The 17,509-nt window shown below is 38.5% G+C and overlaps 1 protein-coding gene across 18 annotated transcripts; it reads right to left on the bottom strand.

Annotated features, from left to right (window-relative positions):
- Positions 1-871: 871 nt before the first annotated feature.
- Positions 872-17,005, bottom strand: LOC307150888 (piggyBac transposable element-derived protein 4-like). Of its 18 annotated transcripts, none has more exons than XM_079858491.1 (6): positions 14,098-14,542; positions 13,732-13,890; positions 8,286-8,401; positions 3,892-4,088; positions 2,214-3,443; positions 872-1,774 (listed from the first exon to the last, which is right to left on the bottom strand). In XM_079858491.1, the coding sequence occupies exons 2-6, from the start codon at positions 13,742-13,744 to the stop codon at positions 1,339-1,341; spliced, it is 1,992 nt and encodes a 663-aa protein (XP_079714617.1). In that variant the 5' UTR covers positions 13,745-13,890; positions 14,098-14,542; the 3' UTR covers positions 872-1,338. The 18 variants fall into 18 exon arrangements, with proteins under 18 accessions (XP_079714617.1, XP_079714623.1, XP_079714625.1 ...); XM_079858497.1 differs by lacking the exon at positions 8,286-8,401 and adding an exon at positions 5,997-6,392; XM_079858499.1 differs by lacking the exons at positions 13,732-13,890; positions 14,098-14,542 and adding exons at positions 5,997-6,392; positions 9,453-10,015.
- Between the last annotated feature and the right edge of the window lie 504 nt (positions 17,006-17,509).

Below are 17,509 nucleotides of genomic sequence, written 5' to 3'. Positions count from 1 at the left end.
ACGAGAGAGAGAGAGAGAGAGAGAGAGAGAGAGAGAGAGAGAGAGAGAGAGAGAGAAGGAGGGGAGTAGAAGGTTGTATATTATAAAACCAAAATCATCCAAAAAAATTATAATACTTTGCTTTGTGACTTTTCATCCCTATACTGTATATATATATATATATATATATATATTTAAAAACCATTAATCTCCGAGGATTTGTGTACGTAAAATTTCAACAAAAGTAACAAATTATACCATACCTTCTTATCCTTAACAAAAAACTATCTATTCTTTGTTGCATCCAGCTGAACGCATCATTCCAGAACGCGTGCACCAATTTACACCGAAAAAAAAACAAAAAAAAAACAAGTGTTCAACCATTTCTATCTCTAACTTGCATTTTTCACATAAATTTGAAACCCCAACATTAAATCTTATTCGTAAAAATTCTTTCACATGATGTATTTTAGGTATTATCATTGAATATTTCAGATGTTCATTATTTAATCATCGGCATTAGAATACTTTAGATAATTTTCTCATATATTATGGAAATATTATGAAAATTATTTTATTTTATTGATGGATATTTCATGTGTAGCTGTCTTTTGTTTAATTCATTTTTTAATTGTTCGAAATTAAGATTTCATTCATTCATACACTTCAGAGGAGCAACTTAGATCGTATCAACCGACACAATCGAAGTTTGTATCTTAGATTGAATTTCAAAACTATAACAGTTACAAATTCTAATGTTAATATTTTATAGACGTTGTTTATGATTAATGATTTTGTATTCAATGTTGTGACCATAAACATTCAGTTTTTTTGTGCGTGTGGAAAAACAGTGAATGTGAAATGAGTGAATATAAAGCAGCACACACGCCTTACTATTAGATCCACACAATCGTAATTTATCAAAACCAGCAAGTACACAAACACCCACTAATATCATCTTTATCTACATTCTGATTGCATTGCTCATTGTTACAATATGTGTTCTTTCAAAATCTTCAACAATAGTTCTCATATGGTGTTAAAACACTAGTTCACAAGTATGGTTATAGCCCGTTTAATATGCATGTTGATAAAACTCATGAAACAAAGTCGTAAATCCATTTCCAGTATGTTTTATTTGTAATATTTCAGCATCAGCAGCCATCAATTTCTGTGGATGATGATTTGGTCATGTGTGAAAAGTCAAACCTTCCAACTCCTTTACAAATGTAACAAAAAAAAAACAAAAAAAAAAACCCAACAAAAAAAAAACATTTAGGCCAATTTAAATATTCTGATAATTGAAATCAAGCAAAGCACCACGACCCTTAACATGGTAACATTCACTGAAGCCATAAATCAAAAGCCTTGTTTTTCATGCCAATCATTGAAACAGTCCCTCTCAGGCTGAAAGCACAACAACATATCACAAGTCACACACATGACTGGAGTTGTCTGGTTGCAGAGCCTGCACTTCCTTCCACCAATGTTGTCCGGTGTGATGTGCTTCGGCTTGTGGAAAGCAGGAACAGCTGAGGAAGAGCGAGCTGAGAAAACTGGTGCTGAATCCTGAGGACTGATCTCTGCAAGCTCTAAAATAAGCACCTCCAAGAATGCCTTTCGGGTCATAGGCCTCTTGTTCTTTCCCTTGGCCATTAGTTCCTGCATGATGAATGCATTCTCTACAGTGATGTCCAAAAAGTGATTAAAAACACATTGATACCACTTCTTCGGTTTATGTAGAGCTCTGTAATGTCCAGTAATGCAATTAGATGGATCCACTGCCTCCATGTTTCTAAGTGGAAATATAAAATGCATATTTCAAACTCTATACAGATAGAGTAAATTATGGAAGCTTGTTTCTGCTTGTTTTATCTCACAATTAAGACTTTTTTGCCACACAATTTATCTCTCGCAATTCCAAGTTACAAAATCGTAAGTGCGAGTTTACATTTCGCAATTCTTTTTTTGTGTTTGTTTCCACCACAGAATACAAAAAAAAGTAAATTCGAGTTTATATCTCACAATTCAGACTTTTTTCTCAGAATTGCAGAAAAGGCCAAATTGAGAGAACTTGGAATTGCAAAAAAATAAGAATTCAGGATTGTGATAGAGTCGCAATTAACTTTTTTTTCTCTGAGGCAAAAACAAGCTTCCATAGCAAACGCATTGAAGACTAAATGCATAGGCAAAATAAAATGGACAAGGAACAACTCTGAATAAATTTTACTTACTTCTTGTAGTCCAACACTGCAGCTGGAATGGGGACCTGCACATGGGTCGGTTGAGCGTCACCCTTCACCTTCCTCTGCACAGTATCACCTTCATAGGCTTTATGGAAGGTGGAGCACATCTGCACTTCCTTTGAGTCTTTCCACTCGACAAACAGCAGCTCGTCCTCCCTAATCCAACGCATGGTGCCGCGCGGAGCGTTCCTTGACAGTCTGTTCACAGTTGTTTTTGGGAAACCTGCCCTGTTTGGCCATACAGGGCCACAAGCCCAGACCTTTTTACACAAGAGGTCACTGAAGAGTGTGGGGCTGGTGTAAAATTTGTCTACGAACAGTTTGTACCCAGAGCCCAACATATTTTCATCCACCAATGCCATAACGGACTCATAACTCAAGCCCTCGCTCTGTGAAGAACATGACTTCCCCTCGTAAATAAAGAAGTCCCACGTATAGCCAGAGGTGCAGTCTGTCAGTGCAAAGAGTTTGTACCCCATGTTTGGAGATTCGTTTTTCATGCATTGCCTGAGTCCAGTGCTAGCCTGCGGTGTCACCATTCTTTCAACAATTGTGATGCTCTGAAAAGGATGAAAAAACGTCTTGCAAGCCTCCCTAATGACCTGATACAGGGGTTGAATTTTACCCAGCCGTTCAAAGGCTGCTGTTCCCCTCCTAATGCGGTTCTTCTCATCCTCCCTGCTGTCGCTTAGATGAAGAGCTTTAGAGATTGACAGAAATTTCTGGTAAGACATGACTTTTGCAGGAAAGGACAGACTGAAGTGCTGGGAAACACTCCAATAGTCAGCCAGCGAAGAGCACTTGAACATACCCATGTAAATGACCAGTGCCATGTACGACTTCAAGTCGTTTAGATAAATATTTTCCCACACCTTGCCCTTTCTCTTTTGGCGCTTGGCTCCATAGTCATTTGTGTGCCCTACAATGGTCTGCAATGTTGTTTTTGGGAACAACAGATGAAAAAACTGCATAGGACTGCTGCACCTATTCTGCAAAATCTGAGGTCCAGGTTCTTGGGCCGGTTTGAAGTCTATATGTGGCGGCTTAACATCTGCTTCATCTGAGCTGTGCCACCTTTCTGTTGATACACCAGATAAATTATTTTCACTCTCCCTGCCACCTCCATCAGCATTGGAAGACAGACGGGGTCTCTTTCTCTGTTGTGGGTTGTCCTCTGAGTCACAGTCCTCCTCTGGGGGGTAAAGGTCAGATGAAGGTCTATTGCATGACACAAGAAGAAAACAATAGGATTAGCAATGTACTACTTGGTGAGTAAAATTGTCATTTTGGTCTGTCCCACCTCAAGTCAGGCAAAACTATGTAGTTTATGTATTTGTGTGACTTTAGAAGCCCTTCAGCTAAGCGAGTGGAATTCACTGTTGTAGTTACAGTAAATAGGTCAATCTTAGAGTGGCATTTCCATTCTAATTATGCTTTTACAAAAAAGTTTGACTCGAGTAGATAAAAAAAAAAAAAAGAGTCTAGGTTTAATTTTGGCGAGAGTTACCCTTTAAGAAAAATTGACATGCGCCTACTGTACTACCCAAATGAATGAATAGTGAAATTACAAGCTTGTGAATCGCAAAATTGAAACATGAAATGTGTGTCAATGCCAAGCCCTAGTTCTTAAGTACCAAATACAAATATGTTATACAAAAAAACTCACCGATCTAGAACAGGGTCAAGACCATCAATAAACATTTCCTCTGCTGTGCTATCCACACTGCTGGCCACACTGTCCTGGTCAAAAATATCAAGATCTTCATCACTACTGGCTGTAATGTCCACCACATCATTCGTAGTGATTTTCTTGGCATCCACAGCATAAGTGAGGATCGAAAGAGAAGGCGCTGCAGATGTTTGCTGTTGGATTTTAACAGGGAAAACAAAGAGTTAGTGGAATGTCTGTTGCAAGATTATCACATGCATCTATAACCAATTATAAAATAAACAACAAACCAAAATACATAAAATGATTGGTTGAAAATGGCATTTTTGGTTTTTGGCCGAAAAAGAAAAACGGATTCCACCTTGCCCCGCACCTCAGTGTTCAGCGCTCAGGTTTCACTCTTGACGCTTGCGCTCAATATTCCGCTCTATACACATGCACTCAGTTGCTCACAGCCCATGTGAATGCTCCACTCATGTACCGCTCATGCTCATTGAAAAAGTCAGCTCAAATGATGCACTGACATTAAATTTCTATGTAGTAGCATAATTGTTTCTAATAGCCCTACTGTGCTGTAACATTGTGTGGGATAGCTGCGTTGTACAACGCTGGTAAAATGACACTACCCTCTCATTCACTGATCCGCTCCCTGCTATCAGCTCACATGCTCTGATATTAATAGCTTTGTAGATACATTATATTGATAATTGGTCAAAAAATTAAATGTTATATCTGATTCTGTTGCATCGAACCAGTTTGTGTTTACATAATTTCTGTGTACGGAGTATAATTATTTTCTATATATAAATACACACACATGCATATATATATTTAAGAAAATGTGTTATTTATATATAAAATATTTATATATAATATAAATATATATACACAGTATATACATGCAAATATTTCTTAAATATATACATGCATGTGTGTGTATTTATATATAGAAAATAATTATACACCGTACACACACATGTATTATGTAAAAACAAACTTTTATTTTGGATGCGATTAATCGTTTGACAGCCCTAATTAAAATTAATCATTAATTTTGCTTTCAGGGATGACCGAGGTCTTACTGGATAAATGCCATGATACAATGGGCTAATGTCAACAGTTTTTGGCCCAGTTGCACAGAAAAGGCTTAGATTAAGTCAGAATTAGGCCTTAGTTCAATTAGGGCATTGAAATAGCTTTTATAAGCGAACCTTGAGACAAAACAATGGCACTGACATATTTTAATATATGTTAGTGCAAGTTGCGTTCAGTTAAAACAGCTCAAACATGCATTTTAGTCTGAGACTAGACTTAAGCCTTGTATGTGAAACTGGATATTTGTATTTTAAGTTTATTTGTATTAACTTTTTTTTAATATGAGCCTTTCATATGTTTATTTATTTATTATTATTTAGGCTATATTTAAAATATAGTATTGGTTTTCATATAGAAAAATGCCAGTTTCACTTGTTCAAGGAGCTTTACAATAAATGTTTATTTTAAATTTAAATACAATATATTTGACATGAAATGTCACACTCTGTGTCTAAGTATCATTTGTAATGACATGAAATATGTCACACTCTGTGTCTAAGTATCATTTGTAATGACATGAACATAAATATCACAAAATAGTCAAATGAAAAAATTTACAACATGGTTACACATTTTCCAAGAAGACCTATTATGCAAAATTCACTTTTATAAGGTGTTTGAACCCGATGTGTATCCATAATGTGGGACCTATTATGCCTCTTTTTACAAGATGTAAAATGTGTCTCGAATAACCCAAGAGGGTTTATGTGAAGTTTTAGCACAAAATACCCCACAGATCATTTACAGCATGTTAAAACTGCAACTTTTTACGTGAAAGCAAAAACGTCCCTTTAAATGCAAGTGAGCTGGTACTCCCAGCCCCCTTTCAAGAAGAGGGCGGCGCTTCAAGAGCTCATGCTCCGGCATACCGGCAACAGGGGCAGCATCAGTGAAAACAGGCAGAGACAATTTGTAAATTTTTTGCAAAGTTAGTTGTACAGAGTGCCAACAAGCTCTTTCAGAAAGGCAATTTGGACAACTCACAACATATGACGTGTGATACTTACTTTGTCTGGATCTGAAGTTTGCGCACGAAGCGTTGGTATTGACCCATCTTTCAGAATCAACCTTTTTGAAAATCCAGCGTTGACAAAACCCTTGTTTGCGAAGCAGTCGGGTGCAAAATGATTGGCGCAAATGTATAAGATTTTAGCAATGTTCTTCGGGATTTTTCCTTTGAAAATGAAATTTAACCACAATAGCCTCAGTGACTCAGATTGCGGTAGTCTATGGAGACTCTTATGTTCATTGGTACATCCCAAAACACAACACTTGTAATGCCTCTTTGGCGCAGACATTGTACAACTCCAGTTGCCTCTGTGCTTCTCACTCAGCGCTGTGTCTATGCTAATAGGGCAGATCGTCACCGGCTGTGGGTGGGTCTTCTCTCTACGATGACGTCACTGTAGGGGGGGAATCTGAATCAGCTCATTTGAAGAGACTGCTTTTGATTTATGGGAAAAAAAAGAGTGAGTGGATTTTTACCATTATAGGCTGGTTGTTCTAACACAATGAACACACATTTGGTCTGCAAACACCTTATAAAAGTGAATTTTGCATAATAGGTCCCCTTTAAGTATTATTTGTAATGACATGAACATATCACCACAAAATAGTCAAATTGAAAACACTTTCACAATATGGTTGGTTACACATTTATTACTATATTTTTTAAAATTAAAATATAGTTGTATATTGTTAACCTAACAATGAAATATGTTTGTATCCATTAACTTTAAACATGATTTAAAATATTGCTCATTGTATAGTGACTATTTAAAATGATTGCTAAACATCAAAATCCATGTGAATATAGCCTATATCTAAAGCAAATTGCATGTAACCTCCGCCCCTCACTTCCGTTCTGTCATGGCTCTGCTCTGAATAAGGTCTATTGGAGCAAATAAAGTTGATGTAGTTCTATAGTTGTGTTCCAAATGACACTATACACACATTTATGAAGGTAATATGATACCATAAAGAATCACATGCGCAGAGTAAGATTTGTGAAAGTGTAAATAAGTTTGCAAGCATAAATTAAATTTGCATGCATGCACAAGAGAAGATTTGTAAAGGTGTAAATTGCCTATCAAAAGTAAGAAAAAAAAAGTACCTTATTAAGCAATCATGATTTATTTATTTATTTAACATGTATGTGTGCATTGAAAGTACCATTTCGGCAACGAGAACATTTCTAGGCCAAATGAAGATAAAGATGTGTTCTGGCGACTGGCGTGTCGAGAGTAAATCGAGAGTCAGCTAGAAGCTCATTTGATTGGCTACATGAAGGTGGACCCGCCCTCCTCCTCTTCGCTCTTGTGAGAAAATCATGCCAAAACAGTAAACGCAGCTAAAAGAAAGACGCAACTGTACAAATCGTGTTATTTCGGGAACTTTTTTACCCCATGCACAACACAAGTCATTCAGACGTTTGCAACAGTTTATTTTTTTTACACAAAGGTTTTACGTGATCAATCTGTTTTGCAGTTCCTGACTCTGTTGTTTTCACTTGCAAATTGCTGTTCACAGGCCGGCAATGCTTTTGGCCGTATTTGTGGGCAAAAAACGAGCCAAAAGTGTAAGCGCAGAAAAATGGAAGTCAGAGGAATACAGATCCTATTTCTTTTGCGTTAGCATGAAGCTGCAGCTTCACAATACATGAATTACACGTACGCATAACAGTAAAATGCTGCAAATATTTTTTTCTTACACTTGAAAGGCGATTTACACCTTTACAAATCTTCTCTTGCACATGCATGCAAATTTAATTTACGCTTGCAAACTTGCGTGCACTTTCACAAATCTTACCCGGCGTTTGCTATTTTATGGCATCACATTACCTTCATACACATTATGCAATCAACCAACCATGGATGAATTTTAAAGGGGTCATGAACTGGCTTTTTAAAAAATTTTATACTGTTGTCTGAGGTGAACTTATGACGTTCACATGGTTTTTACATTCAAAAACATAATAATGAATAAGTAATAGACAATTTTCTACCCTGGTTTTGCACCTAGCTCCTGAAACGCTCAGTTTTATGGGCGTGCCGCATTTAAGACTTGGAAGTAAACACCCACTGCTATGATTGGATAACAGTTTTGCATATTATAATGAGTTTCGACTCTTCTGTCAGTTCACGTGTGAATTGTTTTGAAAACTTCCAATGTGGAAAAATGGCAAACGGAATGATTCACCTATACATGTTCGACACGTACACATAATCAGTAGATATCAAACGATCTGTTACAATGCAATACTAGTACATATAAAAAAAACAAACATTTTTACTCACATAAGAGTGTTGCGCCATTCTTGTCGGATCCAATATAGAAGGCACAGCATCATTTTTTAATCTCATTCTGTCTGCAAATCCAGCCTCGACCTGTGTCTTGTTTACAAAAGAATCCGCTGTGAAATGACGCGAACAAATGCGCAATGTCTTACCCACGTGAGCTGGAACTTCATTAAAAATAAAGTTCAACCATGCATTTCTAAAATTGGAATCCGAAGGAAGCTTATGCATCGACTGTGTTCTTCCACAACCAGACACTGCACAATATTTCGTAATCTTCAGCGGCATTTTTATTGCTTGGTAGCTAGCTCGATCGATCTGGTTTAGCGCCACATAAGCCTATGTTATTTACGGTAAGTTTTATTATTAACTAGTACCCATTACATGTCATGAGCAAATCGGTGGGCGGGGCTACAGAATTAGGCGTTGGTCTTCTGTTCGCTGCTCTCTGACGTCACAGGTAGGCCAATTCGCAGATCCCTCGTTTGATGAGCAGCTGTAAAAGCTTTTATTTGACTAACAAGGAAGTTTTCAGCTCTGAAACTTACAGGATATTCTTATATTACGATCACCTTTTATATGTCAAAAGCTCAAGGAAAAGTTGATTTCTCAATTCATGACCCCTTTAAGATTTTGACATTCTGCATTGAGTATGATACTAGCTCCTCCCCCTCTTCTACGTAATTAAAGCTGCGACAGATGAATGCACTCCAAACATTCCACATTTATTCGTTTTTTCCCCCGGTTAATTAAATGCATAATCCGGGTATTTAAAGTGTACTTTTTCTGTTTGGAGTTATCAGTGTGAACACTATTCCCTATATACTATAAAACATAGACTAATGCATAAGAACGCTAATTGAGAACCACGTTTTGAGTTACCACAGTTCACAAAGCGATTCCGGTGTTTCGTGTTTACGAATTATGAATGAATGTAATATCGTTTGTCGCGCGGTTGCTCTTATATTTATCGCTCATCGTTTTTAGTAAAGTGAAAAAACGTATAACATTACCCTTGTCTATTACGCATTTAAATATAATGAAAGACTAATTTCTATCAATATGCTAGGCCATTGGTGAAAAACAACTACTTATATCAAACGATCTGTGACAGAACGCAATAGTGACGCTTGGTAAAAAACGTAACAAAAAAACATTGTTACTCACACGTGTGTGTTGCGAGATTACGGTCGGCTTCAGTATAGTCGGCACTGCATCATCTTTTATTTTCAGTCTCTCGGAAAAGCCTGCGTCGAACTGCGTCTTGTTTGTAAACGAATCCGCAGTAAAATGAAGCGAACAGACAAACAGTGTCTTATTGACGCGATCTGGAACCTCGTTAAAAATAAAGTTCATCCACGCTTTACTAACGTTAGGATCACGCGGAAGGACATGCAAAGATTGCGCTTTTCCACAACTCAGCACTGCACAACGTCTTGTAATCCTCAGAGGCATCTCGATCGTTTTTGTTGCTGTGTTTGCATTCGCATTCTCCTCCTCCTACATGCGTGAATCGGTGGGCGGGGCTAAAGAGGCAGCGATGTAGAAGTAGGCGTTGATCTTCTGCCGAGGCGGTCTTTCTTTTAGCAGCTTGGTTTCAATATTATAATAATGCTTTCAGATTAACAAGAAAGTTTGAATTCTGCAATTTACAGGATGTTTTAATAGTGCAATGTCCTCTTATATGTCAAACGATCGAAAGGAAAACAAAAGGCATCACATCCCTACAGTGTTTTTCAGTAGGGGTTTTGAATAGCAAATGGCTAGTTTTTGCGAACCTGGCAACCATGCACCCCTACACGGTCTTCCCCTCCTTTTCTGCTCGGGTTGGTCAGATAGCCAATATAGTCTTTTGAATTTCAGTTCCGGAGGCGTCCCCATCGTTACTGTACGAATCACTGATTTAGAAGAACTATTTCATGACAATATGTGAGATAGCAGGTTAGCAGAGGCCTACAACTGTGCACTGGGTGTATAAAACGCAAAACCTCGCATCCTAAAGCACTCCGTAATATATAGGCTACTGAATCATACTTACAGGTTGTGATCCTTTACATGTTGAGGCGCAAGAAGGCCCAAATAATGTGGGTACTGTCCCATCTTTAATGAATAAACGTTTTGCAAATCCCGCATTGACCTCGGCAAGATTTGAAAAGCAGTCGTTAGTAAAATGTCGGGAACACAACAAAAGGTTGGAGTTAAACTGCTGTGGTATCATTGTAAAAATGAATTTCAACCACTGATTCTTCACATCCTCATCCTTTGGAAGTCCATGCAACGTGGATTTGCTTTCGCAGCGCAGGAAACAGCGTCTTCTCGACATGTCGACAACACGAACCAACAACTCTTTCAGCCACAACTACAAGCAGTTCACGATAGCTTCCTTCTTTTGGGAGACATTTGCCGTGCACTTTTAAACATAGCAGACCTTAGAGAGGCACGTCAAATGCAAATGAGCTGCTGCTGCTCCCCACCCCCTTTCACTCACTGTTAACACTGGAGTTCAGCAGCAGCTCTATGAACAAGAGTCGGACACTGGAGAAGGAAAACTAATGCTACACAAAAACGTTTCTGCATGCTTAGTTGACGAATTTATGTAGTTATTGTACAGTTTTTCCCACAGCCGTTTCGCAACACACACTAAAAACTGCAATCCCAGCTAACACATGACATGCTATAACGAGACATGATCATGTAGTATTACTTTTGGGGAGGTTATATTGCATCATGCTCATTTATTAATTATTGCAATCTGAAAGACGACGTGGACAGGTAAACAAAATCTCGATACTTACATATTCTGGACGTGCAGTTGGATAACGGACGGTTGGTATTGAGCCATCCTTAATTAATAACTTTAAAGCAAATCCTGCCTTGTACTGACCCTCGTTTACAAAGCAGTCTGATGTAAAATGGTTAGCACAAACATATACGTATTTACCTACTTTTTCGGGCGCATTCCCTTTAAAAATAAAACTAACCCACCGCATCTTCAGTGGCACAGATGCCGGAAGTAAATGAACACTCTTGTGCTCATTCCTACAGTCAACTACTGAACATCTACCACGTTGCTGGGACATTTTTGTGTTAGCATTACCTGCTCTAGCGAGGAGATAAACATGGGGCATATGTGTAGGGGCAAAAACTTTAGATATATAACAAGAAGTGCGCTTTTTCTTCTTGATTTGTGGCGCTTCGCAACAACACCAAGTACATTGCCGCCACCTATCGCTCGACTGGACCATAACACTCAAGTCCTTGTGCAAGATTTAATATCTAATTTCGCAAAGATTCTCAAATTATTCGTTCGAAGCAGTTATAAGATCCATTCTGAAATATTAAAACACAAAATGTATTTTGAACACTTATTAATCATACTTACAGGTTGTGATTCAGAGAAGCAAGTTGGTCCAAATAAACTAGGTACTGCCCCATCTTTAATGGACAAGCGTTTCATAAATCCCGCGTTAAACTCGCCGAGATTTAGGAAGCAGTCGTCAGTAAAATGTCGGGAACACAACACATGGTTGGGACTATACTGCTGTGGTATAGTTTTAAAAATGAATTCTAACCACTGATTCTTCACACCCTCATCCTTTGGAAGTCCATGCAAAGTGGATTTGCTTTCGCAGCGCAGAAAACAGCGTCTTCTCGACATGTGGACAACACGAACCAACAACTCTTCCACACCTCAGCTACAACTACAAGCAGTTCGCAATAGGCTCCTTCTTTTGGGAGACATTGCACTTTTACAAAACACTTTTTCACACAACACAGCGTCTTCTTGACATTATGTAAAACACACAGGCAGCTGCAGTGTTTGAGGGCCAGTCAAAAGTGTGCGTTGTTCCCGAGCAGCCAATAAAAATCATAGGTGGGCATTATGCAAATGTGTTACCACATTACTCATGCAGGTCACGGAAGTGAGACTGTCTGGATTTAATCATTTATTACATTTTGTGTGTGTGTCATTTGCAACCACAAACTGTACCTTTATATTACTGTGTTGTAATGAATTTAATCCCTGAATAATCTCTATTATCATGTCCTCCTGTCTTGTGTCTGACTTCTGATCTTTAAAGGAGAACTCCGGTCAATTTTAACATTGAGCTAATTTTTTTGTACAGAGAACAACAACAAAATTCGGTGTTGCCTACACCGTGTTATCCTCCTTTTAAAATTTGCACCCTGTTGACTTAAATGGGGCAAGTTTTAAACCTGCTTTTAGCCTCTTAACATCCTTGATGTGTCATTGCAAGTGCCCAGCCATGTGAGTGATTCCTGCAGAGTGAACACGGTGAATCTGACTGCAGTAGATGTGAAAGATATGAATAAAAGTGATGTTAATTCAGCCAGCGCACATACCTGTATTTTCTTCCTGTTTTCGGTCTAAGTCTACAGTAGTCGATTGTCGAGTTCACGCGCGTGATCATATGTAAATAAGCAACAGTGGAGACTCGGACTGTCAGCTGTCAGCCAATGACGGTGCTGTGTGGTGTTCTGAGAATATCAGATCTGATGGATAGTTCATCCGAATCAGATGTTGAACACACGGAGGAGTTTTTTGAGTTTGATGATCGTGGTTATGTGTTCGAACCTGAATATACGGACGAAGAGATATTGGCACAAGATGTCGAGAGAACGGCACAAACAGAGTAGCAGGCAGAGGATGCTGCTTCAAGGGCACGGTGTGCGGGGACATGGTGGTGCTCCTGTGGATACTGTATCGCAATGACCACCGAGGAAGAAAGCCTGTGCTGTAAGGAATGGGATCTCATACAGCCTGGTCTGGATGGGTCCCCAGATAACGGACATTGTTTCGCCCATACAGAGAGGTTTCCCCATCTGATCTACAAGGATGTTCTTGAATCTTTTTTTTTTTTGCCCCGAAAGTAAATTGGAAGAAGCAACCTAAACCGGACGGACCTGATGATGGCCAGCTGTCTAATGAGTGAGTACAACAGGCTAATGAGTGAGTACAACTTTCCTGAGTCTGTCCTAGCTTTGGTACATGTGCTTTTTTTTTTTGATAAATAGACGCGCCACTTCGTCAGTAAACTGACCAAATTTCGCCCTTCCTCACCTCCAGCCAATGCAGACTCGTGGCCCTACCGGGAGATTCTAGAGCGGGTTCTGAGAGGAGAGCGCGAGTACCACTCCCCCACTGGAATTTACACGGGATTCAAAGAGGCAGAGGAAATCTTCTGAGTCTAATATTATGATTTCTAGTAATACTTCGTATTGTCATTACTAGGCATAAACAAAGCAATTGCACCGTTCTATTTAGAAAAACATTGACAGATGTGCTAAATGCAGTGGCAGGATGATCCTTTTATTCACAACATAAAATAATATAAATAACATTATATTAACAATATAGGAAAATGTTTGTAAAAGCAAATTCTCATTTTACAAAGTAAAAAAAATTAAAAATTAAACAACTTACTGTTTGTTGCCATAAAGGAGTTCGTACAAGATATATGCCAGATAATGAAGGCTTTGTATGTCGTTGTTGGATTGTTGTCTGTGGACTTGAAAGAACTATTTTGGGAGTTGACTGTGGCACTGCAGCTAATTCTTTCTCTATATCACTGGATGTTTTCCCCTAAATAAGTAAGAAGGAAAAATAACATTTTTGTCAGACTCAATGGCCAAAACAAAAACATTGAGGATGCACTTGTCTATCATAGAGTTACAACATTTTGAGGTGTTTTGTTTGTCACCAACACCGCGAAACATTTCTTCACAGGAAATGAAAAAAAGCTGAGAGTAAAATTTCAGCCGTATAAAGTAAAAATCATAAAGCCTTTACCTCCAATTTGTCTGCCGCTGGTTTTTTAGCTTTTGGAATAGCATTTGCCTTCAGATACCGGGACTTGACGCTCTTTTCGGTGAAGTCGTCCTCATCAAAATGTTCGCTGCAAACACGGTAATCTCTTTCACGTATTGTTTTCAAGGGAGTTTGCACATCAAGATGAAGTGCAACCAGCCACAACTTTAGAATCTCCCGGTTGCGGAGGGGTAGACGGTGAAAGCTCAAGCACAAATATCTCTTCATTCGATTACTGCAATTTGGAAAGGCACAAACTCGAACCATTTTCTCATATTCCTCCTAATCTAACTACAAAATGCATCCATCAGAGCTGATATTCTCAGAACACCACACAGCACCGTCATCGGCTGACAGTCCGAGTCTCCACTGTTGCTTAGTTACCTTACCTATGTTCACGCGCGTGAACTCGACAATCGACTACTGTGGACTTCGAACAGGAAGTAAATACATGTATAGAGCTGGTAAGTCCCGCCCCTTCCGCTAACCCCACTGGACCTCTAGGTTGAAAAATCGTCAATGCAAGTGAATGTGAGAAAATAATTATTTTCTGGTCCCGTTTGAATTTTGCCATGAATGTGAACATATGTTGTCTGTGAATTTTTAGTATATATTTTTTTTGCATCACTGTTCAATACTGTTCTTGTGTGTTGTTTGGTCAATATATTCATATATTTTACTCTATGTCTTTAAAAAAATCAAAATCAAAGCCTCACTATATAATTAGAAAAGTATAAATGTTACATGTGTTAAAGATCGAGCACAGCAGTGTGTAAATGGTTAAAACAATCAGATTGTATGAACCATGTGTTTGCCGGTGTCAAAATGGTTTTGTTAAATTAATGTAAAGTTTAGAATGAAGTGTTTTGCAAAAGATCTGTGTTCTGCTTGTGTGTGGATGTTTGAAATGTGTGCCATGTTTTGACAAAATAAACCTTGTTTTTAAAAGTGTTGCTTAAGTAGGCTAATCGTAAAAAAATATTATATTTAATGGTATAATCAAATTATTTGTTTATTTCACTTAATAGATTAAACCTTCAATAAAACGTACGATTGGTTTGTCAAAGGTGTTTTATGCATGTTTGGCTGAATTTTCACCTCGTTTTGATCAGCATGGGTCACCAGCTTGTGGTGGTTCAAACACTTCGAAACAGAGAATCATTTTGCGAAGCAATTGGTTCAAATTGATTCAAAGCTCCGAAAAGCTTCGTTTCTCCCATCACTGCAAATAAATATCGCATATGCATATATGGCCAAGGGACTTTGATATGGCATATCAGAATTACATTACTTACAGGATGCCGGACTGAAATCGAAAGACTTGCAGCAAGTCAGTTTTTCGACAGCAACAGCATGTTTGTAAACCTCATGGACATTTATTCTTCAAATACTTATCGTTCACATTAAGGATTCGGACGCAGCAGAGCAATTTTGAGTTGTGTTTATGATTTGCCTGTAGAGTTTAGCGCCAACCCCTAATTAAACACGAGAATCAGCTAATAAAGAGGATTGTTCGACTTGAAGCGACTTGAAGCAAAAAAAAAAAAAAAAAAAACATTGCAAATGTTTTATTGAAAGTAAAATCCAACCAATGCAATTAACTAATCATTTAATAAGATTTAATATCTGCATGCGTCTTTTAGCAATTTTTTTTTGTTTTGTTTGTTCCATGGATGGCTCAGCTAAATAGGCCAAAAATGTATTCATACTCAACTAGTATTATTCATTTTAAAGGTCCTATGACATGCTGCTTTTTGGATGCTTATATGCCTTAATGGTCCCCTAATACTGTATCTGAAGTCTCTTTCCCGAAATTCAGCCTTGGTGCAGAATTACAGCCACTACGAGCCAGTTCCACAATGAGCTTTCCTTAGGACCTGCCATTTCTGTGTCTGTAGCTTTAAATGCTAATGAGGAGGAGAGAGGCGGGGCAAGGTGGAGGGTGGGGGTGTGGCCTTGACCAGCTTGCGGCGTCGGTACCATGCGCTAATGTTTACATTGGATGTATTGCAAAGGCTCATAGATATGCAGTCGTTCAAGCTTTCCAGTTTGAACCAGAATCTGATCTGGATACAGAAGCACCTGAAGAAGTTTCAACTCAGCGGCTACAGCAGGACGTCTTCGAATGGTTAGTTTAAAATATTGTGTCTGGATATGTACTTTAGTTGGTTTGTTTATGTATGATGTTACAGTTGTTATTATCATGTAGCTAATGCTAGCCTACATTGTTGGCTTTTCATGTTGCTCTGATTTGCTATCGTTCTAAAGCTGTATTAGCATCTATATCTAAATCTATACCCTGGTTTGCAGAGGCACACTCATAGTCATTTCAATGAGGGGAAATGCGGACATCGCGCGCGCCATATCACCAACAGCAGAACGGTTATCCAAATAACAAAGAAGTGTACAACACTCGCATTACAGTGTGTGTATTCACACACACACTTGATGCTATCTACCTTTACATTAGCAACAGCAACTGGGCTGTTAGCTGCAGAGCTAATGTTACAGCCACATTCTAAGGGTAACAAGCTAGGTAACCATATACAGTAAAGCAACAAAATTATATAGTGTTAGTTGACTTACTTGTCCGAGGTTTGTAGCTGAGCCAAGGAGAGTTGGTACTGATCCAGACTTTATTTTCAGACGTTCAGCAAAGCCAGCTTTGTATTGGCCCAAGTTGAGGAAACAGTCATTGGTGAAATGTTTGGCGCAGACATACAAAATCTTGGGAAGTTGTGTCGGTGCATTTCCAGAGAAAATATAATTTACCCACTGGCTCTTCAGAGGCTCAGATGAAGGAGCTAAAAAAAGACTTTTGTGTTCATTTGTAGGCCTACATCCAAACACTGAGCAACTGCAGTGCTTCGCTCGTTTGCAAGCCATGATGCCTCTCTCGAGGAAAAAACAATATTTTCTCATGGGCGGGCAAAGCAGAGAAAGGGGAGGTAACCTTTCCCCGCATGACGACATATAGGGAAGATTCCAGATTGGCCCATCTGAGCTTTCATTTTCTCAAAGGCGGAGCAGGATACCCAGGGCTTGATTTATACCTATCGCCATTTCTAGCCACTGGGGGACCATAAGCAGGCTAGGGGAACTCATAGAAATGTTAAAAAATCTCATAAAGTGAAATTTTCATGTCATGGGACCTTTAATTATACTAATGGCTAATTAAAAAAATGACAAAATACAAATGTATAAAACTGATCAGAGATCTATGGAGGCAGATTAGTCTCAATTATAATTCACGCAAAAAAACATGATATACACATGCGTAGACAATTTTACATGCATGAAACCTAATTCACGTACACACACACACACAAAAAAAAACAAAATCACGTGCGTGAAAAAAAAAATATAGGCCTACTCACAAAAAGCAATTCACATG

Source organism: Squalius cephalus (assembly GCF_949319135.1).
Source record: "Squalius cephalus genome assembly, chromosome: 2".
NCBI classification, from domain to species: Eukaryota; Metazoa; Chordata; class Actinopteri; order Cypriniformes; family Leuciscidae; genus Squalius; species Squalius cephalus.
The sequence above is the reverse complement of the archived record's forward strand: the minus strand, read 5'-3'. Positions and strand labels throughout refer to the sequence as shown.

Bases quoted from the DNA above. Each gene is read 5' to 3' on its own strand.
- LOC307150888 (XM_079858494.1), bottom strand. From the start codon at position 14,382: ATGGTTCGAGTTTGTGCCTTTCCAAATTGCAGTAATCGAATGAAGAGA. The intron at 13,891-14,097 runs GTAAAGGCTTTA...TTACTTATTTAG, and splicing joins CAGCGGCAGACAAATTGGAG to GGGAAAACATCCAGTGATAT. The intron at 4,089-13,731 runs GTAAGTTGTTTA...AAAATCCAACAG, and splicing joins CTCCTTTATGGCAACAAACA to CAAACATCTGCAGCGCCTTC.